At 43.3% G+C, this 27,484-nt stretch overlaps 3 protein-coding genes across 5 annotated transcripts in view; 2 read left to right on the top strand and 1 right to left on the bottom strand.

Moving 5' to 3' along the window:
- The window catches only part of LOC142579422 (putative helicase MOV-10), a 61,950-nt gene extending 58,913 nt beyond the window's left edge, over nucleotides 1-3,037 (top strand). For both annotated transcript variants that reach the window (XM_075689579.1, XM_075689578.1), the window contains exons 18-19: nucleotides 1,017-1,157; nucleotides 2,069-3,037. In XM_075689579.1, the coding sequence (XP_075545694.1) occupies nucleotides 1,017-1,157; nucleotides 2,069-2,158 (231 nt within the window). In that variant the 3' untranslated portion in view covers nucleotides 2,159-3,037. The remainder of the gene's footprint in view (nucleotides 1-1,016; nucleotides 1,158-2,068) is intronic.
- Nucleotides 3,038-4,327: 1,290 nt separating this feature from the next.
- M6 (neuronal membrane glycoprotein M6) lies at nucleotides 4,328-20,396 on the top strand. Of its 2 annotated transcripts, none has more exons than XM_075689583.1 (4): nucleotides 4,328-5,355; nucleotides 11,496-11,664; nucleotides 12,381-12,679; nucleotides 13,643-20,396. In XM_075689583.1, the coding sequence occupies exons 1-4, from the start codon at nucleotides 5,352-5,354 to the stop codon at nucleotides 13,936-13,938; spliced, it is 768 nt and encodes a 255-aa protein (XP_075545698.1). In that variant the 5' UTR covers nucleotides 4,328-5,351; the 3' UTR covers nucleotides 13,939-20,396. The 2 variants fall into 2 exon arrangements, with proteins under 2 accessions (XP_075545698.1, XP_075545697.1); XM_075689582.1 differs by lacking the exon at nucleotides 4,328-5,355 and adding an exon at nucleotides 5,440-5,790.
- Nucleotides 19,801-27,484, bottom strand: part of SAK (polo like kinase SAK) — a 23,847-nt gene continuing 16,163 nt past the window's right edge. Inside the window, exons 9-11 of the mRNA XM_075689580.1 lie at nucleotides 27,103-27,236; nucleotides 20,836-20,918; nucleotides 19,801-20,564 (exon numbers count right to left, since the gene is read on the bottom strand). Coding sequence (XP_075545695.1) covers nucleotides 20,384-20,564; nucleotides 20,836-20,918; nucleotides 27,103-27,236 — 398 coding nt within the window. The 3' untranslated portion in view covers nucleotides 19,801-20,383. The remainder of the gene's footprint in view (nucleotides 20,565-20,835; nucleotides 20,919-27,102; nucleotides 27,237-27,484) is intronic.

Genomic DNA, 27,484 nt, shown 5'->3' with positions numbered 1-27,484 from the left:
ATGCACTGAACAGCAGGAAGCTTGATAACGAATGTCGAAGCAGCTAGGCCTAACGGCAGCGCAATACTGCTGCTAAGGCTGCCAGCGAGTCGGTACGCACGAGTGCTGGTTCGAGGCTGCAGTATAATCAAAGTAGCGGTGATGGTGGCTTGAAATAATGCCATTTCACCTGTGGTCATGGCAAGAAATTCACAAAATTGGACAGTGAAGGGTTTCATTGTCCGAAATTTCAGACATCCTTAAACATTGGCTTTATGGGGTATGTGGGGCTGCTTTGAAGTGTCTGAGTTATCAGGACTGTCGGAAAAATCGGGAATCCCAAAAATCAGTGGTTGACTATAGTCTCCTTTTCCACTTCCGAAGCTGCGATGCACTTGGTGTGTGGTTCGAGATGTTTGCATAAAAGGTGCTGTAATTAATTATTTGAAGCACTCTCGAGGAATGGATGCTTCATACCATAATTGAAGAGCTGACAGCTACCTAAAGAATTGGGAAAAGGAGGACACAAAATTTGTATGTCAGTATTCTTTAAGGTAGTATCTATATGCATTTTAAGTAATGCCTTAATTTCTTTGACTTCTTCACCAATTTTTGTGGTCAATGGTTGGCGATCGCTGGTGGTTGGACGTTTACCATAAATACAAAGGCACCGCTGCAAAGGGTGCACTTTTTCATGCAAACGAGTTGCGGAATATGTTCGCTGCCAAATACCAACCACTAGGTCTTTCAGATGCATGTGATGCCACACGAAAGCTTTGAAGCGTCTGAAGATTTAGCTGCTATGGTGGAGCACTCGCTCTATACTACCGTTAAGATGTGCTGGTTAACGACAGCTCTGTATGGAATTGCGCAATGAAACAACAAACGTTACCTAAATATTGTTGCTGCAATAAATATATGCCGTGAAGCACATCATTCCTTTAGTAAAGTGATTCGCTTTCTCGAGGTGTTTGACTATTTGCTTTTGATTATAATCGTCGACGGTTTCTTCACAATTATTTATTTGGCCTCATCAGGTTCGAGGGAGTGAGGCTCTGTCAGCAAACAACAGCGGCCAAAACTTGGATTTCATCTTCTGTGCCAGGCGCTTCAACGTGGCCATCAGCCGAGCCAGTGCCATGCTTGTGGTTGTGGGCAACCCTGATGTGCTCACATTGGTAAGGTGACCCTGCAGAAGGGTACTGTATGCCTTTCAAAGTCAACTTGAGCAGCGTGCTCTTGTGCCGTAATGTAACATTATACCTGGTGCAACTTTTTAACGTTAACAGAATTTTTGAACATCACTTGTGGCATATAACAAATCTACTCATTCAGCTGGATTACTTGAGAAGGTAGACGTTGCTTACTCTGGAAATCAAAATACATAATCGACTAATGAAATCGCACTAATCAACTTTCTAACTACTTTAGCACACACATTGCTGTATATGAATTGAAGCCAGTGATTTCACAAGGCACATCCTCTTGGAACTAATTTGAAAAAGCACCATTTTTGAGATAAGGGCTGTGAAACTTGTGATAAACAGGCTTTTTTTTCTCCCCGTGTTTTTCAAGAGAGGGAGAGAGATAACTTCTTTTTGTGTGTAACAGGGGACAACTAAATGAGCATAAAACCCATGAAATGTGGTGTAGGAAATCTGGGAAAAAAATATTTCAGAACCACACAAACACGATATAATATTGTTTTTAGTGTCTCCTGAAGCCTCTCTTGTTCAGCTTCGGCAGCTTCACTGAGTACTTTGCACCAACACAATGTTCATGCTCCCTTTACTGAGCTGACTTCTACTTTATCTCTCTTGGAAATGAAGCGATGCCGGTCACAACCGAGGTGGGACTATGCGGTTACCTTTTATTTTTTCACCTACTTGTGCATTTCACTAGTGCTTTGCAAGTTCAACATGCTCGTGCACTTTCCCTAAAACAAAGGGTTTACCGTATGGTTATGAGTAAACTGCACTGACCATATGCCAGGTGGCTTCACTGCATTGTGGTTATCATGGGAGCATGCATCCATAAGTGCTATGCGGCTAAATGTAAAGGCTTCTTGTGATGTTTTCTTTCTCTCCAGGATGCAAATTGGAAGTCTCTAATGGACTACTGCTCATCACACAAGACTTGTTACGGTCTGGCTGCTGAACCAGTGGCACCATCACATTGAAGTGCCTCAGGGCAATGGCCCAATGGAATATGCATTGCTGTGATAACTTAGCAATTCATTGTGTACCATGATTTTCGTAAGTTTTTAATAATGTTATTTGTGTGTGGGATCGAAATGTGGGTCCACAATCATTTTAATAGATGACACGCCACGCAATCCACATCATCGTGTATTACATTTTACCATTCTTTTACTGTTAATGAACATGTTTTCTTTGTTGTGTTATATTTAAGTGAATATGTAGGAATTTGTGACGATTTCTCGCTTCATAATGACGATGTGCTTGCAGCTTAAACACACCTTATAAGCAAGGAATATTGTTGCCTTCTTTGATTGTTGCTTCGATAAGGCTTCGGCTAGAGCTAGTTGGTATGACATTGTTCTATTTACTGTGCTGTAATTTTAAAGGACAGAATAAAAGAAACTACGCATGTGTGTCATTTACTTCTATTTTGACCTCTGTGTAACAGTATAGCACAGTAAACAGAATGATTATTGCTTGTATAGTATGTTCAATATGTCTGATTTCAGCATCTCAGTTTTGTATTTTTCGCACTGGTGTCCAGATGGCTTTCCTTATTCAGTTTTCCTAATTGTGACAGTGCTCCTTTGAGAATCGCTGTGGTCTGAAGTCTGTAATACAAAGATGTTGAAAACCTATGCTTGCTTCTTTGCTATGGCTCAAGAACATTGTGAGCAAATTCATACCTATGCAGTGATGGAACTGGCAGCTCTGTTGCAAGCATGATGTGTACCTGAGATTTCCTGTATGATTTTGTCACTCGACATTCAACATTGCATGTTGAGCCATGTAATAGATTTATTCTCTAATAGAACAGCTAGACCTGTGAGAAATAAAATTGGGTTTTATATCTCTAACCTGTTGCGCAGACCCAAACATGCTGTGGACAGTGTAAGATGGATTTCATGCATTAATTTCCATTTGCAACCAGTGATTAAAAGTTGTCGTGACGTTTTTAAAGTAAACATTTTGCATTTTATTATGCACATCTGTTGGCCATGTGAATACATAGCCTCTGCAATGTCATTTTTGTGCATTATTTTCATGTGGAAAATGTATGTTGTGATTTTCACTTTTATGGGGCACTTTCTTCTCCGTTATACATACAATACAGTTATGGATATGTGGGTAAAATGGTAGTAAAAGTATTAGTCATGGAAGACCAAAAGTGACAAAGAAAGAACAAGAAAAATTGATCATGGAGAAATCAAGAACTAACATAATGCTGCTTGGTGTAACTATTAATTAAGAGGAAAAGAGAATTACATAGAATGGTTTAAGTACCACTTCTTTTGCAGGAAATGGAAAAGTGCACCCATTTTTTATTCGCTTTCTCTCATGTACCTTGGCTAAATTCAGTGGAACTAAATATGACCATGAGAAAAAAAAAACATTACTGTACCAATTCAATTATTACAAGGTCGTGACTTGATACAGCAATACAGCTATCTTACAAGACTTGGCAAATTAACTGTGAACAGATCTAGTACGCAATAGGCTACAAGTGTTTAGAATTTTACTTCTGCTGGATACATTTATACCATTAACTTGGGCCATTACACTTTTGGCACATTCAAGTGTTTGAGCTAAGCAGAGGTTACTGCTGAAATCAGCATCGAAGTGCTAGCAATCTGCTGTGTACTATCAGCCGTGTCCAATTTTTATGTACCCAGGGACATTGTGAGGAGTTGGTGACAAGGGACATTGACAAAATATATTAGCCGGCTTGCTTGCCAATTCGGCCTGTATAGTGAGCATTTTAAGAGGAAGCTTTAGCTCGGTTCACGATTCTTCCATCATGGCTCGGGTGTTCCTATCTAAATACATGTAAAATGAGAATTCGTTTTTCTCGGGAACCATGTGCTGCACCAAATTTGGCGAGGTTTGTTGCATTTAAAAGGAAAATTTCAAATCTAGTGACTGTTGGTTTCGAATTTTTAAATTAGGTAGTGAATTTTTTATTAAAGATTGGCAAAAATCGAAAATTTTCAGAAAACAAAACTATCAAGTTTGCAATTCTGTAACTTGGCAGTGAAAAATAATATCACAATTCTGTGAATTGCATCTAATAGTACATCTAAAGCGGACAAAGTTGATATGTTCAACATGAATCACAAAGAATTTAATATGAAAATACAGCTTTTGCAGAACCCTTGTACACAACGTAAGAAATTCACGTAATATGTAAAAGGACATTTTGAATTTGTCTGCTTTTAATGATCCAATGGGTGCCGTTTACAGAATCGCGATACCTGTCCTTGATGCAGAGCTATCGGAAACTTCGTGCTTCTATTTCTTTCGAACTTGGGAATTTTTGAAAACCTTTTAAATAAAATTCAGGCCCTAAATCGAGATTACGCTTCCAACAATCACTAGAATTTAACTTTCTCAAATACAACAAATTTCATTAAAATCGGTTCAGGGGTTATCTCGTAAAAAGGTTGCGTTCTACATATATTTGAATGGGCCGCGTCGGAGTTCGGCCCGAGCTAAGGCTTCCTCTTGAAGGGCAAGTTTCGTCGTCAGCGTCGTTACTGCCGCCAATTTATGTGGTCATTCTTGCGTGTAACTGCACGAATTGTGTGAATTCTAGTTGCAGTGCATATAGTGCATACGCGTGCAAAAAAGGAAAAAGAAAATGTGCGGTAAACATTTTTTTAAATGATGTCGACCATATTGCTATAGCAGACGAACGCGATTGACGTCCCTCTGGCGACGGTAGGGCGCAGGCGACCCATTTCCGTCGTCTGTTTTTCCGCGTTGTTTTGTTTGCTTTACGGTAGGCTGGGGTGTGTGCGTGTGTGTGTGCGCAACGTCCTAAACAGGTGTTTCGAGCCATCCAATCTGTGCCTTACCGAATAACTACGGAACCTTGTTGCAAAGTGCTTATGGCATGAAACAGTTCCTATGACGGGGACGTACGGATACAAACCTGCTCGTCGGATATACAGGCCGCGTTCCAGAGAATCAAGGTTTCGCTGTTACGTGGTCGTGCGGCCGTGGACTTGAGCGCGGATGCCATATAGGTTGCCCCCTTGGCGTTGCCGAGGCTGTACTGATAAGAAGAAATAAACTGTCGAAGTCTAGTGATCATAGATAACGCGTGATGCCTTGTGTCGACGCCGTCCAGGTAGAGCCGTATCTGTGAGTTAGGAGCAGCGTTGGTTCGGAATGGGTAAGTGATGCACACCGCAGTGTTTTCCCCTTGCCTGTGTGACTAAAAATGCGGTTACGCGCTTGCTGACATTACGCATGTCGTGCTTCATGCTGCGACGAAATGCACTGATTGAACAGCTGCTCGTCCAGCATCGCGCCCGCATCCGCTACGTCATGCGTGCCTGTGGGATAGGGGGTCTCCTGTGGGGCGCGCAGTGGGGCGTGGACGCATGGGCTTGCGTCTGGACAAAGTGGTGAGGAGGTAGTGCCAGCCAAGTTGCCTGTGAAACTAAGCGCGTGCGCTGGTGTTGCTGCATGCATTGCAGTTTATTCGCATGCGCGGGTGTTACCTTACCGTGACGAAAACGTGAATCAACGATGACATACAGCAGAAAGAGTTACTCGTACTCGAGCATATCCAGGGACAAGAAATGTTGCTCGTGCACGGCGATCGGTGAGTGTTTTGTTGACACTGCGTAGGCCTACACGTACGGTTCCCGAACGGGACCCTATCTGCTTGATCTCAAGTTTACCAGTGTGTGCATTTGTAGCATTTTTGAGGCACTTAGCGATTTTAAACTAGCGGGTTGTTTTGTATGATTGTAGTGTTTGTTGACACAACGCATGCCTGCTTATAACGCGTTTGAACTTTTAACTGGAGGGTCATTGGCGGCCAGCATCGATGGCGCTTTTCGGCCAATGCCGCTTTGTTTCGCCGTCGGGTTGTAACTCAGCGTTACGTCATCTGTTAATACGATTCGTGCAGCAGCGTCTACAAATATGAAACCGCGTGGCTGGTCATCTCGCACGCATAACGTTGATTCCTTTTACTCAGAATACTGTATTTCACAGTGAACCGATCGACTGAGACGTGCAGCTACGTATTCTGTTATTTTCCTCGGTTTTGTTGATACTGTTCAGCCGTGGTCAGTCTGCTTTTGAAATGAAAAAGACGCAAAGTAAATTTTAAATGAGCATAGGAGTGTGGTGGTTGTAAGGTGTTGGTCAGATAATTTTTAAACATAGTTGCAACGTTTTTTTTTTTTCCGTTTTCCTGTTTCGAACACATCTTGCATTCTCAGGATGTTGCGAGTCGGTCTGTCTTTTCAAAAGCATTTTGAATGAAGCGTCGAGCATGGTAGGCTGAAAACTCCTCTGGACACTTCTTTTCCTCCTTTCCTCCTCCATTAAGAGAAAAAAATAATATAACTAACTAATTAACAAAATAAATAAAAATGCATGTATGCGTAACCTTGGTTTAGGAATCTGCTACGCATTCATAAAGTGATGAAGCAAACAAAGGGATTTCATTCATTACAAATAGCATATTCTCTGTACTAATTCGTCCATTATGTCAGAAGACAACTAATTGTGACATGCATCAAAGCACATGTCACATAGATGAAAACGCCCCTTTAACTGTAAAATACCATTTCTGCCTCGCGAAGGATAAGTAATTAATGCTAAAGAATTAGCAAAATGTTAAATGTGTCCTTTGCAGTGTAAAAAGCAGCTGCATTGGCTGTCACGCATGCTGCAGGCATAGCTAAGTGATCATTTTTACCGAAAATTGAGAGTAGCATCTTTCTTTTGTCAAGAAGCAGCAGCACTGAAAGCTAATGGCTTACCTTCGCACAGCTGTGTGTTGGGCATGTTGGTAAATGTACTTGGAAAGCATTTTGGCACAAGCAGACAAGGACAAGAGGGAGATGTAGACATTGCAGTCTGTTAACTTCAGCAGTTTATTCACTAGAAATTAAGCCACTTATATAGTAAGGCTATATTTTTTGCCTACCACTCTTCGTGCAGGCTCTTTGTGCAGACTCTTCGTGCAGGCAGTGTAGGGCAGAGACTATGACATGTGCTTCACTTGGCTGAATGGACTGCAGCCAGTCACAGCAGACTGTGCGCTGTCTTCTGCGTTAGCAGACAAAAAGGGCAAGACTTCACACCCACTGGCAGTATAATACCCTTGCCTGAAACTAAAGGCCAATGTATGAGCTTCCTTTCAGCAACAAATCTAGACAAACCGCAGCAAAATACATTGCGAATGAACAGTACATGAACACGACTTCTCTATGCATGTAATATGCACAGTGCAGAGTCTGAAACAGCCTGCATGTACGTATATGCACCATGTGTGAGTAAGATAACTTTTTCTTGCAAGATTAGCTCATGTTCCTCCGTGACACACGGTCACAACAGAACTTCTTTGCCATTCCTGCGGTGAACCTTCACTTGTTGTGATATATGTATACTGACAGTCGCAGACAAAATGGTGCCACACATTTGCTGAACCAGCGTGTTTGTCTGTCGTCTGAAACCTGCACCCATTGAAACTGAGGTGTAGCAAGTTTAGTATTGATGCTACAAGTCTGTTATAAAAAAGTGCCTTCATGTAGGTGGCTGGTGCTACACTTTTCTTACACCGATTTTTAAAGAATTTTGACTTCCTACACTAGTTACACTCATGCAGCCAGTGTAGGCAAAAAATAGTCCTACTATGTGTTAAATTTACGAAAGACGAGCAGAAGTGATACGAATGAATACATAGTACATAAGTATGTGAATTTCCAGATAATGAACTGTTGTGCTCCGACATTGTATACGGATTATTTATAATGCTGAAATGCTGATGAAATTTGGTGCAGCTGCAGCAGAATATTCTGGCAGCAAGTGTCTTGTAAGTTACGGTTCTTGAAGTTAGTGCATCAATGTGTCTATGTCTATGTCTTGTCCATCCTGGAAAGCAGCGGGCAGAAAGTCGCATTACTTGGCATAATATTTGTCCATGGTAATTGCAGTTCGTTGGTATTTTAGGTAGTACACATACACGCTGAATATAGCACATTGCAATGCCTTTTCACACAGACAGCATAGGCACAGCCACTTGAGTCATCAATGCACTGTTTCTCCGAGTTCACTGCTTCACTGGCGGACCATTCTATGGGCCTGCTTGCTGGCTATACTGACACAAGAAAAAGCCTTAATGAAAGCAGCATCTCAGTATTTAAGGCAGAGATTTTTGCTTGCACGGTGTAGATGACTATGCGCACGCTGCGTTATAAAAAGTTGAACCAAAACCCTTTTCTTGTCCGTTGTCTCTGCTTGATGTGACAAAATGGTGCTGAAATGACGTTTCAGCCATGGCACGGTCAAAACAAAACAGCTGTGTGGCCATGTAGTTAGACGTGTTACATTTTCTGGAATTCTGAATGGCCTATAAAACAAAGAGAGAACCTGTTCTTTTTTTCACGTGTTCAGAAAATGCAAGGGAGTCTTTCTTAGTCAGGCAAAATTTAAATGAAGCTTTTAAAATGTGCATACATAGAATTTTTTCCAGGGAGCGAGCAGTATATAGCATACTAGTACTGCGAGATGACAAAAACACTGAAACAACATTTCCAGTGTGAAACAAGCTGCTTGCCTTGGGAGGGTTATAAGATGATGGAACAAAAGTCTTGTCCTGGTGCACTACGTGAACAAACCTGAAGGTTAAAAGAATGTTCTGTGTCAGAGCATCAAGTATCTGGATTTTGAGTATTAAGGGCTACTCAAAGTGTCTGAATATGCTGATCATGCTTGTACCCTTAGCATATGCGTACTTTAATCCAAATAGTACTAAGTAAGCCTACACTGATTTCCGAAATTCAAAATTTTCATCGCTGCATTCAGGAGCTTTCTTAGGATGTATGTACAAACATACTTAGTGTCAGTGAAATTACTTTACATTTCTTTAGTTTGGTTAACCCTGCAAGTCTCAGCAAGCATCCAGACAATTTGGTGACAGTGACCTGATACACATGAGAAAAGTAGAGATGGGTGGCCTGTCAATGAATGCCTACACCCATTCAGTCAAACGTCTACACAAGCTTATGTGAATGTGAAAAATTATCATCCACCTGAGAGTAGCATGAGACATATATATATATATATATATACATTATGAGAGAACAGCTTAGAGTTCAGCCTGAATCAGTGTTCTGACCTGCTACTCAGCGTCGGAGGAGAGAGTAGCATGAAGCTGCAACAAAAGCTTATACGAGCTTTTCATATGGGTATGGGTTTCCTTTGTAGCTTCATGCTATATTCGGGTGGATGATGATTTTTCCCTTTCATGAAGCTTCTTCCAATTTGTGGATTTCTGCAGAACTGAACAGCCCAAACTTCCGACCCCCCCCCCCCCCACACACACATATATATGTGTGTGTGTGTGTGTGTGACGAAAAGGCCATGATGTCAGCCCGAACACTGAGCCTTATTTCTTAGTTGCACACACTTACTTTTCCTCATTCACAGTTATCCTGCTGGATGACCATGAACCATGATATATATATATATATATATAGTGATGTCCTTATATGAGTATTTACAGGACCTTGTGGTAGGAGACAGTTCAATTCCACAGCCTCATTTAGTCCTCTCGCACCGCCAACAATCTGGCATCTCTAGATGGTTCAGTCTTCCTTCGTGTCTTATATTTCACTATTACTGATACTGCTTTGCCTTTCCAGCGAAACTGCAGCCTCTCTCTGTTTTTTTCTTCTTCTTTTCCCGAGTCCGAGTATAAGCACTGTTGCGCATGACTGCTATTGATTCTTATTACGAGTAAACCCAACTATTTTATGACCTCTGCATACAAGTGGCGATGTTTCCATCCCTAATAATATAAATATGGGTGGAATTTTTTTTTCATGAGTCGTTGGCATCGCTTACTGAAAAGAGAAGCAATACTGAGACACATATCATTGACATGCATTTCACACGATATTGATAAACTACTTTGCCAAAGGGGTCACTGAAGTCTGCAGTTTGAAGTAAGATGAACATACAGCAACACATTCATTCTCTAGGCATAGGCTGTACATACCTTAAATAATTGCTAGCTATCTACCTCCTTCTCCTTAAAATATATAATAAACTTTGTCCTGTATATATATTTAAATGTATTGTGCCTCTGCTAGGTGTTTACAGTGTAAAAAAACAAAAACAAAATCGAAGTGAGAAAACACGGATGAGGATGGTGCTTCTAATGTGCTTGTCCTCCTATTGTCAGGATTTACAGAAATAAACTGAAAGTATGAATTAAAAGCTGTGCACGTCTGTGCCAACATTGATGCAGTAAGCTTTTATCCACAATAAAATTTTAGGTGAAAAGGTAGAAGCAACTCAAAAGAAACCTCAATTGACGTGGGTGACAGAACTCTGGTAATGACACTCTAGGTCAGAGGGGGATAGGCTTCGGCATCACCGGGGCGGCTCTCTCGAGCCCCGTAGCCCCCCTATAGTGATACAATCATCACAAAGTGGCCATTTTGTGCACTTTGTGTAATGGACATGACGAATAGCGCAGTACTGTGATCATTGGTTAAAAATGTAATCTGTGTTTTGTGTTTGCATGATACTGCTAGGACTGCAAAACAACTATGGCATTACATTGTACAGCCATTTTAATTATCGCCTAACTATTGCACAGCACAGGATGTAACCATAGGAATGATGAATCACCATGCCAAGCATATGGTGCACCAATGACTGCCTCGCGGAAACAGTTGTAGCCATAGAAGTGATACTATAGCCTTCAAGGTAGGATCGTATGCCACCTGATCGCACAGGTGATAGTGGCATCATCAACACGCTGAGCAGGCTTGGTGATTGGCAACCATGGCACACAGACTTTCACTGCATAGCATTAATGACTTGCTGCTGTTGTGTGCCTCAGTTCTACATCGTCGTCATACAGAGAGAAATGTGGCGTCAAGAGCTGGGAAAATTAGAGTTGAGGGTAACTCTCATTTTGCTTGGAAGTTTCTGCGACCAGTAAGTTGGTTTTGTTTGCGTTATTATAATTTCTTTTGCTGTTAGTTCTCCGACATGCTAATAAAAGGCCTAGAGCAAAAATAGTGGCCTTGAAAAGTGTTGCAGGACCCCTTTAAACTCTGCTAAAATTTTGTTCGGCTTCTGTACTGGTCTTCATTGTAGCTTGTTACTCGTGCGCTGTGCTGTGCTTTTGCCTTTTCTGCACACGCATATTTTGTGTTATCATGAAGGTGCACTCTACCTGAAGCAGGCAGCCTTACTTACCCAGTTGCTTTTCTTTATTTTGTGTTTTCATGATTGTATTAGTAACAATAGCACATCACAAAATTGACCGTGCAGGTTGTCGACGATCATGCCTGCGCTGTCTTGCCCGGGTGCCCTTCGCCACCTTGGTGGCCACTGTCATGTGCTGTGCAGGGGTGGCCATCTTTCTTGGTGCTGTGTTGCGTGCAGTTGATTCCACACTGCGCATGTTGGAGGTTGTCTTTGAGCGCCGCTCTCCCTATGGGTGAGTTAGAGAAGTTTTGTGCATCTGTGGGGCTTTGGCTTCATGCCTTGGTACCTGTTTCTACTCAAGATAACGTTTGGTATTACATTATGTGGTTTGTGAAAGATGAGTGAAGTGTACTGCATTTAACTTCCTATCAGTGGCTATTACATTTATTTGCACATGTGTGCATAAAGTTATGCATCAGTGTTGAGGGGGAGGCAAACCTTGTGGCCATGATCCACTGCTCTTGACCTCATCTGTGGGGACCACCTGCACCATATACTAATTATTTGCTGCAATGCACCATACTTCTCAAGCAAACCATCATCCAGAAAACTTGATCAAAGCTAAAGAATGTGGCTCATTCACAATTGCCATTCTTTCAGTCCTACAGGCATATGTTTATTATGTGCTTATGGCTCATATATGTTTCTTTTGCCGTTATGAATGCACTCAGCCTTGCATACTTCTCTCACAAAGCTCTGCCAGCATGTGGACGAAAGCACTGTTTACCACTCACGCTCTCTGTACCTGTGCAAGCTGCTCGTTGTCGGGGATATGAGCCTAGCTGTGGAACTTCTCTTTTGGCTCTCGCTTCCATAGCAATAGTGGGCACCACAATTTCTGCCACACTCATTATGCCAGAAGAGCTTTTGCAGTGAGTGAAGGCATTGTATGTGACAGCTTCTGTGTTGTTAATGGGGTGTGCTGACCTGCCTTAACTGTCACCACAGACCCTCTGAGCTGCGAGCAGCTGCTCTAGTGGCAGCGGCGCTGATGGGCCTCCTGGAGCTGTGCCTGCTGTTGGTGGGCTGTCTGACGACAGGGCCCACGCGCGAGCGCCTGGGCAACCGGGCCCGTGTGGGAGGCCGGCTGTCCTGTGCACTGTTGCTGGCTCTGTCGTACCTGGCGCTGCTGGCATGGATTGTGCTGGCACTGTTCATGGCCATTTCAGCTCTCTTGTGCACTCTTGCCGGGGCCCTGTGCAACCAGCTCAGGCAGGAACAGCAGTGCCTGGACCTGAGGCAGTTTGGTGCGTAGTGCCTGCTGGCATTTAGCCTCACGATGCCTAAACCATGATAGCTCTCCCAGTGCAAGAACGAATGGAAAGGAATGCAAGGTTGATTAGCAAGAATGACAATTTTCTATTCTGATCTCATGTTTTCTCCCACACTAGCACATGCAGGTTGAGTAGTGCGCATTTGACACTATTCAACTTGTAGTAACATGAGCAATGCTGCCTTTGACCTTTGCACTATCCTTTGTACACCCTTCATCATCCCTGCTCTCTTTCCTTGAACATCTCCGAACCTGCAATGAAACGAGGGACGTACGTGCACATCACAATGCGTGAAACACCGAGGTCATTATAATCACCTAGAGGGGAAAACTGGCACTGTAGTGGTACTGTGTGCCTTGGAATGCAAGGATGTGGTGACTTCTCGGAAAGCTGGGACATGTCTGGCAAACAGTGTTTCCTCTGTTACAACGGTTCATACTTTACTAAAGCAGCGTGTAAAGTGCAGTTTATTATGACGTAAAAGCACTTTTTGTTAGACCATGAGAACTTGGGTTATGCTATTATGTCAAATGTGAATGTTACCAGTGGGCCGCTAAAGTTAAAGGAAGAACTGTACTCACTGTGTGTCAGTTTTAATTGTCTGTTTTTGTTTGCCTCATTTGATATATTAAATGCAAGTTAACAATAGTGAAAATGTATTATGGGTAAACAGACCTGCTTTGATACACAGAACTGACTCCTGTCTTTAGCCAAGCCAAAGCACATTCAAAACAAACCTTACGCACCCATATTCCAGCGTTCTTGTGGTGACACAGCACCTAGGAAACTTGAATAGATTTCCCCTGAACTAACATTATAAGAAACTTTATAGCACAAATATGCACAATTTTCTCACACCATATCAATCAGTCATGCACTTAATTAATTGATCAATGAATTGATCAATAAACAAATCAATTTACCCACCATTTGCAGAGTTTCTGGTGAGCCAGGAAACCACACCACTGCGGCACACAGGCGAGCCACTGTTGCTGCTGTGTGGTGCGCAACGCAAGGAGTTCTGCAAAGATTGGGTAGAGCCCTCGGGCTTGCTCCTGTGGCTCAGTGCTGCAGCTGCGCTTCTGGTGCTACTGGGCCTGGTGCAGCACCTCATGTGCCTGGCGGCCAACTACGCGCACCTGCGCGACCAGCAGAAGCTGCTTGACCTGCAGCTGCTTCAGGACTTGCAGGACACCGAGATGACCACACTCGGATCTAAGGACCGCTTCTGAGCGACTGCTTGCTGTGATCCGCGTGCATTGCTGCCTTCTTTACCTGTCATAGTAGCTCAGTGGCTGTTACATTCCATCACTCGACATGGGGTTGCGGGTATAATTTCCGGATTTGGTGGCCACTCTCCTGTGGAAGGGGAATGCGACAAAGTACCAAGGTTTCAGTGCACTTCAAAGGAGTATTGACATATATTTTCGAAGCTGTAGAAGCTCTACCACATGCTTCCTGCACATGAAAGGACAACAGTTGGCAAGTGTTATGGTTAGAAACACATATTTTAATTTGATACTAAAGTTCATCTCAAAATACCGCCCTGGTGTAATTGACATTATCATGACATCATAACACCGAGCAAAATTTGTAGATATCAGGTAGCAGTAAGGTTAGGTATGATGACATTGCTCATAAAAACATAAATGAGAGTGCTGCATATGTGTGTTCAGGCAGTGCTTTCACAGCAATTGCAGAAGCAGTTACAGTTGCAAAAACGGAGCTAGCTAATGTATCTCAACACCAAGACTGCATCCGCATCCCGGGTATGGAAACTGAGACTGGTTCATAGAATACAAGTATTCTAGTAAGTCATTTAAGGCACTTTGACACTTGCCAGTATCTTTTTCCAGGGTTTAGAAGGTTTTGACCTTGATTAAAAAAAAAGAATGACAAGCTTGAAAACTTCTTGTGAGTACTCCTCTTACAAAATGAACCAAGTGGCTGAATTAACCATGGAGCTGTCTGATGCAGTGTCCATCATAGTTGCTAGTGTACATTTGGGTCATGAAAAAAGGGAACAATCATTCATTCAGTCATATCAGTCAATCATACTGCTTTTTACCTGTGATCCACTCCCCTTCGTCTTCTGCCTCTTCCCGGTGTTGCATTGCTTGCCTCTCGATCACAAAGCAAAAACGCATCTGAGAGAAAAAACTGTTGGTTCCCCTGTAAGTGTCCTACAAGCTAACGTCGTACACAGAAAAACATGGAGGAAAATGTTGATGTGACGGAAGACTTATTGCACCAGGCTTTTCAATGTGCCACTATCGTCACCCTACAACCTTCCAGTAGTTGTAATCATTACTAGTGACCTCAATGGCAACTGGGTTGTGTACAGGCACTAGGCTTACCGAATGACAAGTTTTCCGGTGTTATTTTTAAGCAAGTGCACAAACTTGACAACAAGGAGGAATTGACCTCTCGAATAGTTTGAAAAATGCATGCATTATAAATGGTGCTAAAAACAATTTACACATTCCACCATGCGGTGTGTATCAGCACACGGCTTCCTAGCATATTGGCAAGTTTAAAAAAATTATCACTACAGTGAAACCTCGTTAAACCATAGTTGGTCGAAGCTCGGAAAAAGTATGTACTAAACGGTAGTACTGCTTAACCAAAATAGTATGAGATCGCCCACTTACCTGTCAGAAATGGAACTCAGAGAGATCGCGATGAAAGGGGAAAAAACGTGAAGTATTTATTCACTTCCTGTGACCAAAGTGTTATTTTCGTTTGATGCCGCCGCGGCCAGCAGTGACAACAGCAGTGTCAAACTTACTGAAGCTGTGAGCCAGCTTTACAGCCAGCCCCCTCTTCTCGGCAAACACTCGCATGGCAGATTCCTTGTTGGCGTTGCATATTCTCGGTGCACGGGCGCGGTAGCGCTGCAAAAGTCGCGGGGCACCTTTTTCATTGCGGGGTGCTGTTCTCGTTGCGACTGTTGCATTCATGAGGCTGATGTAACTTGAAGCTTCTGCCACTGTTGGGCCTAAATCGCCTGTGCTGTCGCTTTCCGTGTCATCCTCATCACTGTCGCTAGGTGACACTTTGGCAACAACAGAGGCAACGATGGCGAAAAGCCGAACCTGGTAGCAGACATCTCTTCCTGGTCGCAGCAGTGCTGCCGAACAACTTCTTCGCATTCCAAATGCCACACACCATAGTCAACAGCAGAGCCCTGTCGCGTGCCAGCGCTGACTTCGTGTCACGTTCGATAGCATGCACGATGTCTAATCTTTTTTCTGTGCTGAACACCTGGCGTCTGTTTTATCCAAGCTTCGGCATGACGTGAGTCCTTGCTTGCACGACGCAACACCGCTCTCTGGCACGGCGCCGAAATAATGTTGATGTGGCTTCACGTGCAAATGCACAGGGCGATTGGAAGCTGTTGTTCCGATCTCTGAGGCTTGTTGTTCTGCCGCGCCGCCCGATGGAGACGACGCACCGCGGTGTTTGCACGATGAAAAGTGAAAACACTACGTGTTAACCGATACATACGCAATAAGCTGGTACGCTTTATGCGGATACAAAATGCATTATGTTCAATGGCCATTGAGTCGAGGATTTGACTTTACTACTTTTAAAATGAAACTACTATTTAAGCGGGTACGGTTTAGCGAGATTTTATTGTATTGTTGTGCTGGCTCGGACCATGCATGTGAGTAGTGAACTTGCCGTAATCAGTTTGTTGATGGCTGGCATCCGATAGCTTGAAAACACAGGTGTCATCAGTTGTGGTAGCACCCATGGTGATGAGAAACTAAGCTGTGGCTTTGTCATTTGTTTCTTTTCTTTTGCCACTAGATGACACGAGAATGCACCTAGTTTTCGTGATTTTGATGAGTTGCTGCATTTTAATGATTACCTGTAGAGCAGAACTTCTTGACCTTATTGTTCATTAGTTCATGCTCTTTAATGGAAACCATGTCTAGAACATTCAGATCAGACGCATCGCCTAGTTATGCTTTCATAAGGCTATTTCATCCTGTTTCCTTTCTTGCTTGAAGTTCCATGTGTGTTTCACACAAACATTACAGGATAGCAGTCTGGAGCATCATGGGAATATCAATCAATCTTGATCAATGGGACAGAGAACATACTTGTGGTCGCTTTTAATCTTTTCTGGGTTAGCCTATTCTTTTTCCACATTGCAGCTTTTGTTCAGAGCAGTGGTTGTTCGACCTCAAGAACTGTAGTTCAGTTTATCGCAGGATTTCCTCTTGATTACTTAAGTGGGCGTTGCTCTGTGTGTTTCTGTTAAATGATTTTAAGAAATGCATTCAATAGTGCATCCTCCCAGCTCGTTTCATTTTCTACTTGTATCAGTTTCAGTACTTCAGCCAAGGCCGCGGATAACATTAAAGAATGAACAGTTGAACTTCAGATATTGTCAAGATAAGATATTGTCAAGACAAAGTTGGTACACGAAAAAGTTTGACTCGACTCAGCAATGACATAACAACCAAGTGGTTGTACTTGACTTGTATAAAGTAAGGCTGCCATGTGCACCACTTGTGTATGCTGCAAAGAAAATTTTATAACCATTGAAAACCAGCATGGTGGGAATTTTCGTCACTTGTATTTCATTTATTCTAGTTATATTTAGTGATGGCACAAGCAGATTAATCATCCGTATGTAACTCACCAAGCTGACTTTGCAGTACTTCGCTATCATTTTGATCACATTCTCGGAGGTGTGTCGCCTAAACAGTTTGCATACACAATTCCAGTGGCATTTGTGTGAAAACCTCGACAGCAAATGTTTGAATCTTCATACCAAGGCTACATTATTATGTCATTTCTTTTGTGTGTTCCTGAGTGTGTAATGTATAATGGTAAGCCACGTTTACAGGTGGCATTTGTGAAAAAAAAATTTTTTCTGGTGTTGTCGATGGGTGGTGAGGTTCCATGTTTCACATTCCTTTTTGTAATCTCTGGCTCCCTTATTGTCAACATGGGCAACATTTTTGAAAGTGCCCACTTCAATGAACATGTGGTGTTGTTCCATCTTGTGATCCAGATTTACTTTGAACCTATTTTATTGAGATATAATCCATGTTTAAGCAGTTAAAAACCACTCAAGTGATTTCAAGTGTGCTTAAAAAGACTGCTTCATTGCAGCTATTCTCACATTACTGGTGTGCGTTTATAAATTTCAACACCTCTGCCCAGTCAGTGAGTAAGCTAATAGCATACATACGAGTCCTTATTATGCTTTGTAGTAGCAGCAAACTTGCATAACAGATTTATTACTTTCAAGTAGCCCTGATGGCTTTTTTGCTTTCTGCAGTAGGAAATCAAGGTCTACAATGTATATTAACCAGCTGGCAACGAGTGCATGACAGTAATGGTGCTTTAAAGGGGCACTAAAGGCATATATTAAGTCGACGTGGACTGTTTAAATACCATTCCAGAAACCTCGCAACGCTTGTTTCGTGTCAAGAAAAGACTTACTTAGCTTACGAGAAAACTTCATCTTAAGGGTCCGAATACCTTTGGCGAAATTAAAATCTCCTGCCACCCAACTGGAGAGTGGCGACGTTACATACACCATCACCGCCCTTTGCTACCATCGGTGAGTAAAGTGGCACCTGACAGACAGCGGTATGTTTTTTTGCGCAAAATGCAAACGCACAGCCATAGAGAAACCGAGCCAAGACAGAGCAGCGGATTCGCCGCTGCAGCTGCTTTTGGTCAAGTGGCGGTGACCGTTTGGGCATCCCATGAGATCACATGCAAGTGGAATTCTCTGCTACTTGCAATTTGTGCGAGTTTTGCGAGCGAGCAAAACCAGTGCAGCACTATGCAATAGTGAAACTGCTGAAAGGCGAAAGCATGGGCAGCGCAGAGTTGAGCGAAAATGAGACCTTTCGACTGCCCTCATCGTTGTCAAGGTGACCGAGTTCTTTTTTATAAATATGAACTAGAACTGGAGAAGTAAAATTTTATTTTGTGTTATGATGCAATACAATGATGTTTCTATAACAAGTGGTTGAGTACTAATGACAGAATTTAAATGAGGAGTGCCTCTGTCATCGGGCAAGTACTTGAATGTCCCGCGGAAGTCTCTAATCATGTCCTGCATTTACCTGAATTTCTCAATTACTAAGGCTCTGTTTGCGTTAATATTGACGCCTTAGAGATGGTTGAGCACTAATCTATTACTTTAGCTTGACTTAATATTTGCCTTTAGTGTCCCTTTAACGTGACAGAGAAAGTTTACGTTCATATGATGCACGGTTCCAAGACAGTTCTGAAATAATTGCAACTGCATGATCTCCTGTTTGAATTTAGTGCGCATGCTTCTAAGAGACGAAATTGCTATCAGTTATGTGTGCTTAGATACTTTTTGAGTTAGTTTCCAGCTCATATGAGTAGTACTTGCAGCTAGCTTATTGTAAAGTGATTATACTCAAATGGGATACAGTGCAAAGAAAGACTTGTGACCCAGCATACTTTATTGGTGTGGCAGCAACACCAGTGGCACCTTGGAGACCTTGTCAAGTGTGACAAAGAACATTTACAGAGTCGCTTCGATGTGATTAAAAGATACAAGCTCAAAAGACGAAGCAAACACAGGTGTGGAGCGATACAACGTTGGATTGTTCTATCCCATCTTGGCGTAGTGTACAGCTGAAGGTTTTATGCAGCAAAGTCTAGTGGTGCTTTAATGTGTGAAAGTGCAGATGCTAGCCATTGTACATTAGCATCTGTGATTTTTTTGTGGTTAGTACTTAAGCAAGGCTCATTCACACTCCGACATGCTTGGTGTGCTTGGTGCCGGCGCCCAAATCAAAATAAACTGTGCTGCTAGCGGCATAAATTTTACTCTCTATATCTACACACTGTGTTGTGCACACTGAGGAAGGAAATAAACTAGGAGGGAAAATGATGTCACACTGCCAGCCTTCACAAGGTAGCTCTCTGTGAAGCCGTCGCATGTGTTTAGTGGGCCCAACGTGTGACTTTTGAGTCTCGGCATTACTCGGTGAATTCGGCCCAGTGTGTTTGTTTTTAAGCTAGGCTTTTATCAATATATATCTGGGATGCTATGTGAACTGCTTTGCACACATTTTCTCCCAATATACTTGTGCAACTTCGGTAATTTTTTGCAGCGTATACAGTTATCTCCTTCGGTGCTGCGAGCGTGGCTGCCACTGATTGCTGTGCAGCAGCCAGTCTTCTCAGAAAAGCGTAAGCTGAGCAGAACAGTGAGTCGCTAAAACCTACTGCGACGTGGGCTGACATCTTTTGGCTTCTTATTTCATCACAGGACAATCCATCCTAGTCTTCCTTCCTCCATGGTTGCACACACATTGTGTCAAGCTGGCACTCTTATTCCACTGTCTCACTGCGATCCATTGGGTGCTGGCACCAAGCATGTCTAACACATTGGGGCAATAATGAGACGACTCTTGGTGAATGATCTTGCCCTTTTTATTTTTGTTTATATACATTTAGTGCGTCTTGAGGCCATTCCACACTAGGTAGGTTTCGAAAGAGATGCGATTCTGTTGCAGTGTATGGAGTAATGCCTGTGTCTTTCCGTCCAAGGAACCTCTGCTTCATAGCAGGGAGTTGCCAAGTGTGATGTAGCATTTATTTTTATTGTTTTTATCCCCCACCTTACCCCCTTTAAAGCCAATAAAATGGCAGGCTATGGTTTATTTACAAAAAGCGATTTGTGCGTGGGAGAGACTGTTGGTGGGGCACTGTGGGCGTTGACATGCATGTTCCTCCTGTGAAACAGCTGCCTAGGTTTCCCAGTGGAGACAATGCACTGCCGTAGTCCTTGGAAAAGCAACAAGATCCAAGAGACTTGCCGCTACCTTGATTGCCATGGGGTCGCCTGAAGGAAAAAAATAACAAAACAAATTATATGCCTGTGAGAGAAGTTAACTCACTTTTTTGAAGTCTAGTAGGGGCCACTTTGTTGGGCACTAAGCATTTTACCTGTGGATAAATTTACCCAGGGGTAAAAAGTGAAAGCCCATAGTTGGCATTCAAATTCATACCCTGGCAACAGCTCTCTCTGGCCTTTTCTTTCCCTGATCATATTGGCTGTCTCCATATGTCATGCAAAATCACAGCATAAAGCAAGAAAATGAGAGCTGTCTTACCGGCCAAACACTGCAGGGTATATGTTCCAGCCTTCATCAGTGGCCTCCAGGGCCGATTCTAAAGCCACACAGCGCCGGTGGTACTGAAACATTGCGATGACCAACAGTTGACATGCAAGTGAAATCATGCTGTCGGGCTTTTAGCTGTACAGCAAGCAAACAAGCTACACACATTAGCTAAACAAAGCAAACATGCTCATTGTTGGCTCCCTTACTGTATATATAGCCACATAACTGGTCCCAGTTTATACATAGCTGACAAAAATGTAGAAGTTTGCCCTTTCTGCATTCATGACCTTAAGAATAGTTCATCACATACAGTTAAACTGATATAAAAACTTCAATATAATGAACTTTCGATATAACGAATTTAACTTCATAACCTATTGTCCACAGAACACCATGTATTTAGAACCTAGTATCACGAAGTGTGTTTGCGATTTCAATATAATGAAATTTCGCTTTCGCCGCAAAGGAATACCGAGACAATAGACAGTGTTAATTGGGTGTCTGTAGGCACCCACGTACGCAGCGCGTGCACACGATACGGCAATAGTTGGCCGGACGCGAAAGTTGGGGATTGATGACTTGCATGAGTAGGAACCAGTAGTGTACTACTCAGCGCGGCAATATGCCACCTTCTGAAACTGTGTAGCCAATATCAGCCGCCACGAAGTCAAACCACAAGCCGGAGTAATATCTTCGGCAAGAGCGATATCGAAAAACGCGCTCTCGCGGACACGCGAGAACGTCCCACAAGCCCCACTGAGCACGCAGCGGACGCTACGCAGCTTTTGAAAAGCTGCGGGCGCACGCAAGATACCGTGCGTGCTACTGCGCACTGACGCCTTCGCGGGTTTGCTGCGTACGCAAAGCTCCTGTGGACGCAGATGGTCAAATGACTGAATTACAAGGGGCTGCTCGCGACGCACCTCTAGAATCGCGCCACGTGACCACCGCCAAAGTGGAGCCGCATCATGTTCCGTGCAAAGTCCAAGTGCGATAAGATCCTAGCAGCCCGCGCACTGTGTGCTTCAAGTGCGACAGAAAATGTGCGAGGGTGAGATTTTTTAAAAAAAAAAGAAAGATGGTGGCTTCACGAGTGCTGCCTTCCCGCGCGAACAAAGGGAAAGAGGAGCGAGTTCGCAGCATCAAGCGCGCGCGAAGGGCAGGCGAGGGGGGGTGGCGCGCATCTCGGTGGCCACGGCCGCAGATGGCTGTAAGCGCGGCTGCTCGAGAGCCATGCTCTACGCTCGAGAGGTAATCTGCCGCATGTGCAAAGAGCGGGCATGGCAAAACGGCATGGCATCATGGAAGCTGTGTTCCCGTGAGTTTAGTATTGGAGGTTGTGTAATCTCGAGTTTCGGTGACCCGTTCGAGCGAGAGGCATACGAAGCATTCGCTCACCGCTGCCGAAGCTTTTCATGATAGCGTCGTCCCAGTGTGGGCGACACCATCAGCCGCGGTGGCGGAGTGCACGCGAAAGCGTGGCTGGCTTCACTTAATTCGTACTGCCGATGTGAAGATACCGTCGACGCGGCATGAATCCGTATGATTCGTCGCCGAATCTCAAGTTCATCAAAATGAATGATTTTCTCGTTCAAATATGCTTTTTTTCGATTTCCCGATAATTCGGAAAATTCCGCGGCGCTTTTCCGGGTAAGAAAAATCGAACGGCGACTGTACCTATTTGTATAGAAGGTCGAGTTTCAATACCGAAATTTCGATATAACGAAGCAAATTGCGGGTTTTATCTCCTTCATTATATTGATGTTTAGCTGTATTGAAGCAAGAAAGTATTAAATAGTGTGTGAATAGGTGTGACACTGACAATGATACTATGCCTAATTGGAACTCGCAGGTCCAAGCCACTTCACAATCAAATGTAGAGACTGATGCATTTGTATGAACAAACTTGCTACTTGTGCAGATTCCACAAAACAGTGCTTGCATCCATGACCAAGAATTACTTAGTCACACAATCATTGGAAGGAAACAAGGTATGAAAAGATTACGTGACTGGATGTAACAAACTCCATACGTCATAGCTGCAGTAGACTCTTAAGGTATGGAGAACTGTAGGGTGTCAAAAGCACTTTTCAGAATGTGCCAAATTCTACACTATTATGATTGCCATCGTATGCCAAGTATAATAAGATGAACACAAAGAACACAGGCAGGACAGTAGTGTTCTCCTTCTATGATTTTTGTGTTCTGTATTATCTGTATAATGATGACGCCCTACAAGTTGTTTTGAGTTTCCAGTCTTGCCTGCCAAGGATGAAACAGCATACTGTACGAGTACTAACTTTAGATATTCCTAACTAGTAGACAGTGCACTCCAGTAATGAATAAAAATTCCTGAGCCCTGCTCACCAAAATCCACCTTTGCTTCCCTCATGCAAAACTTCCAAACAGCATCCAAGGCCAACTATGACGAAATTCCACTTGGCTAAATTACATGTTACTGAAAGGCCAGGTGCGTGCAAACAAAGACACAAGCAGGAACAAACAGGACAACATAAACGGTGTTTAAACGAAAGTGTCGCTCAGTGGTGGAAAAGAAGAAAGACTCAAACCTTATCTGCTGAAGGGAAGGCAGTGCCAACCCGTCAGTCATGTGCACATGCGGGCACTTGCAAAAGTTTAGGTGTGACAATTTTGCTTCGTGCTAGATAACTGAGGGCTGGCTTTCGTACGTGTAACACTATTAGTGATATGCCATGCCTCAACCATGCCCGGTGCATTGTCTTAGCGGCCATGGTGTAGTGCTGCTGAGCTCAAGGTCACCGGTTCAAACCCGGCAGCCACGTTTTGATGGGGGCAAAATGCAAAAACATTTGTGTACTTAGATTCAGGTGTACATTAAAAAAACTGTTTACATAATGAAGTATTTACCTTTTTATAACTTCTTGTCCATAGAATACTGTGTATTTTGAACCTCAATATAACGAAGTGTGTTTATAGGGGATTTCACTAAAACAAAGTTTCACTGCCGCTGCAAGGGAATACCGAGGCAATAAATGAAAACTGCCATGGGTGCAGTTAGTCAAATGGTTGAATTTTATGTGACTGTTTGCCAGACACATTATTCAAATGGTGCACTGTGTGACAGAGAGACTGCCAAAGCGGAGCAGTGCAGCAACGTAGCAGCAAGACCGTCTCGCTGTCACATTCCATATAAAGTGAGTGTGATAAGTTCATATTGTGTGCCCTGTGCTGTGGATGCAATGGGAAGCATGCAAGGATGAGCCGAGAAGGATGATGGATTGGTGCGCACCAAAGGGACGGGGGGGGGTGGGGGGAGGTGTATAGGGCAGATGGGCGGGTGCCTCTTCCTCTAGCCTGGCCGTGGAGCACATATGTGGCTTGCACTCTATTTTAAAGGTTATCTGCGGCGGGTGCAAAGCTGGTGCGAGGTGAGATGGCTGTGGCTTTATGTACGGTCTTCCCGTGCGTTTAGTGCTGGAGGTTGCGTGATCTCGAGTTTTGGAGACTCATTTTGGAGGCAGATGAAGCATTCGCTTCCCACTGTTGGCTGTAGGGGCGGAGTGGATGCAAAAGTGTAGCAGGCTTCACTTTGTACTGCCAACGTGAAGGTATCGCCACATGTCAAAAACCATATTTATTTATTTACAATACCTCAAGGGCCCCAGTGAAAGGGTTTTACATGAGGGGTGGGCTATTTACAAATGTGTTAGATGTTACACAATTTTTTTATCGCTGTCTTGGAAGTCGGTGCTACTGGAGAGGAACACAACGTCAGAAGGAAGGTCATTCCAATCTTGTGATGTTTTGACAAAAAACGAAGAAAGGTGCGCAGTTGTCTGAGCAGATGGCGGGTATACAGCTCTTTCATGATTGGTGCGATCTGAATGGCAGTATCTTTGGTCGCCAACTCTCAAATTCAGCAAAATAATGTTTTACTTTAGAAATTTGTTGTTTTCTTTTGATTGCCCAATAATTCGGGAAATTTTGCACTCCCTTTTATGTAACAAAAATTTGTCGGTGACTTTACTTATTTTCATAAAAGGGCGAATATCAATATAGCAAAATTTCAGTATAACGAAGTAAAGTGCCGAATTTTACCTGCTTCGCTATATTGAGAATTAAAGTGGTCCTGAACCACCCCTCGGACTGAAAACAATGCGGTCCGCAGATAGCATATGTTCCTGTGAACATCTCAGCCAAACTTTGCATTCATGCATGGCACATGGAGCTCGCAAGTGGAGAGTAATGTCACCTTTTTCTCAAACACTCTCTTTTCAAATGAGGCCTTCTCCTCACGAGCTTCTAAGCTGGTGAGGAAAAGATTGCAGTCGAGGCAATCTTGCAAAATCTGCAGGGTTGGCAATTCTCTGCATTCCCTATTACCAGCCTTGATACACAGTCTACGCTCATTACAACGGACCCGCGTACAACAGACTTTCGGATATAACGGACAATAATTCAGCCTTAGTTTGTTCTACCTATTTTATTAATGCAACGAAGTTTGCTTTTAACGGACCGCGCTACAACAAACTATCTGCTACAGCGGACGAAATTAGCGGCGATATTTGTCAAAATCGGGGTTATAAAATGGAATTTTGCCGTGTCGACATGGGCTGGCAGCTAACTAGCGAGGGTCAGCCGATGATCGCGGCTCAACATTTTGCGTGCGAGGGAGGGAGGAAAGCGGGGCGGAAGCGCGCCGTCTTTAGCATGTGGGGCACGGGGGGTCCTACTCCGGTAGCTGCTGTTAACGGCGCGGCCGCCGTGTCTTGAAAGCGATCTGTGATGTGAACGAAGTGCGCCCAGTGCCGGTAGCTTTGTATGTGCTGTGCTTTCGACGTTTAGTTTGCATTGAAGCGAGAGACAGCACGAAGGTCAATTCGCTTGCTGCTGCTGCCGCGCTTGCTTAATTTGCTATCGCAATCGATGCTTCGCCTTTTGGGCGAAACTGCAAATTTTTTTGTTTGTCACTCACTCTTTGCATTAAAGTTGTTAGACATCACAACGAAAGTTTTGGAAGTGAGGCATCTCGGATATTACGGACTTCAGATAAAACAGACATCTTTTGTCGAATTATTAGGGTTTGTTGTAATGAGAGTCGACTGTGGCACCAAAACAGACTAAGGCATTTGCAGATAAGACACAAATCCCAGACCACAGCTTCCGAGATTGTCAGCAAACTACAGCTGCCATTTGGAGGTAATGGCGATCAGTCACTCCAGTTCTCAACGTTGTCTCATTTCTGGCAAGTGGTAATGGCAATGTTTTTCCAGTTTTAAAAATTTAATTTTTGCCAGCTTTTTGTGATACATTCACGCATATTTCATAAGAAAGTCACACGCAGAGGCTGCTCTGTATCTATACTTTAGATGAGACTAGGCTTTTTATGCAGTCCAAAATTTGGCCTCTAAGGGAAAAGCAACGTCGCCCATATGACCATCTAAGTGCCCGTACAACTGACCACAGTTGTACATCTTTGTGATTGGTGGCTCAAAGTTACAGCGCAGAGACTGCTCACAAAGCCACTTCTGTGGTTTGCATGACAAGTTGACATTTTGTGCACTAATCACCAAGGAGTGCTACTCTCCTGTGTGATGCAGACCACAACTTATTTGAAGCAGTCACCACACCAATTTTAGGTTTTACATTTTTTCTCATAGGAAACAAGTATTCTGCCATCACAGAAGTATGAATAGATATTTATAAGATGCAGTTGATTTGTCACTTGACCATCTGTAAAGCTGCCATCTTCACCAGTGTCAGCTTTGACTTTTCTTTGTAGCTTGCCTTTTAATACTTATACTGTATGTAAAAACTGCTCCATGCACATAAACCCCATTCCAACAGAGGGAAAAGACGACATACTGCATTAGTGATCTAAAAACCTCATCGTTATATCTGATGGCGGCTGAAACTTGGCTGTAAATTGAGCAGTTTGCCATGTAAAAATGCACTGCTCTTATGTCACCTACATGCCATGCGAAACAATCGAGACCACAATGTGTGCGTGGCTGTGTACAGAAATTGTGTAAATAAAGAATGTTGCATGGTAACGTAACATGGTAGACATGATCAGGACTCGGAGCTGAACAGACAGTACAAGTTTTTCTGACATATATGAATCTTGAAAATCTTGTGTAGTAGCCCTCCAAATATACTGAAGACAAGTTTGACCAGCAATCATGTCGCTAATCAGAAGTTTACTGTTGTACCAAAACTCTGATATGTTAGAAACACAATGCCAACAGTAGGTAACGTCGGCATGAATGTACTTGCCTCACAAGTGAGCTTCCAGAGGTGGGCCTGGGCAGGTGTAAGCAGGCTGGTATCTATCGGCTGGGCCAGCTGTTCTTCATGACCTGATGCATCGGTCAACTTTATTTGCTCACTACTGCGTACCACTTTTGGACCTACAAAGAATGCAGCAGTAAATTTCTTAGCTTAGCAGGCTTTGATAATTTGAAGGTACAACTTTGTTATTGCATATTATTTAGAAAAGTGCAAATTTCAACTTTTTCGGATATGAGTATAGTAGAACGTTGTTAACTTGAACTCCCAGGGCACTGGAAATTTATTCAAATAAAATGGAGTTTGAACTAAGGAGAGCTCCTTTAAGTATGGCTCCCGATCAATTGTGCAGTACAGAGCACAAAACGCG

Source organism: Dermacentor variabilis, chromosome 4 (assembly GCF_050947875.1).
Source record: "Dermacentor variabilis isolate Ectoservices chromosome 4, ASM5094787v1, whole genome shotgun sequence".
Lineage (NCBI taxonomy): Eukaryota > Metazoa > Arthropoda > Arachnida > Ixodida > Ixodidae > Dermacentor > Dermacentor variabilis.
The sequence above is the reverse complement of the archived record's forward strand: the minus strand, read 5'-3'. Positions and strand labels throughout refer to the sequence as shown.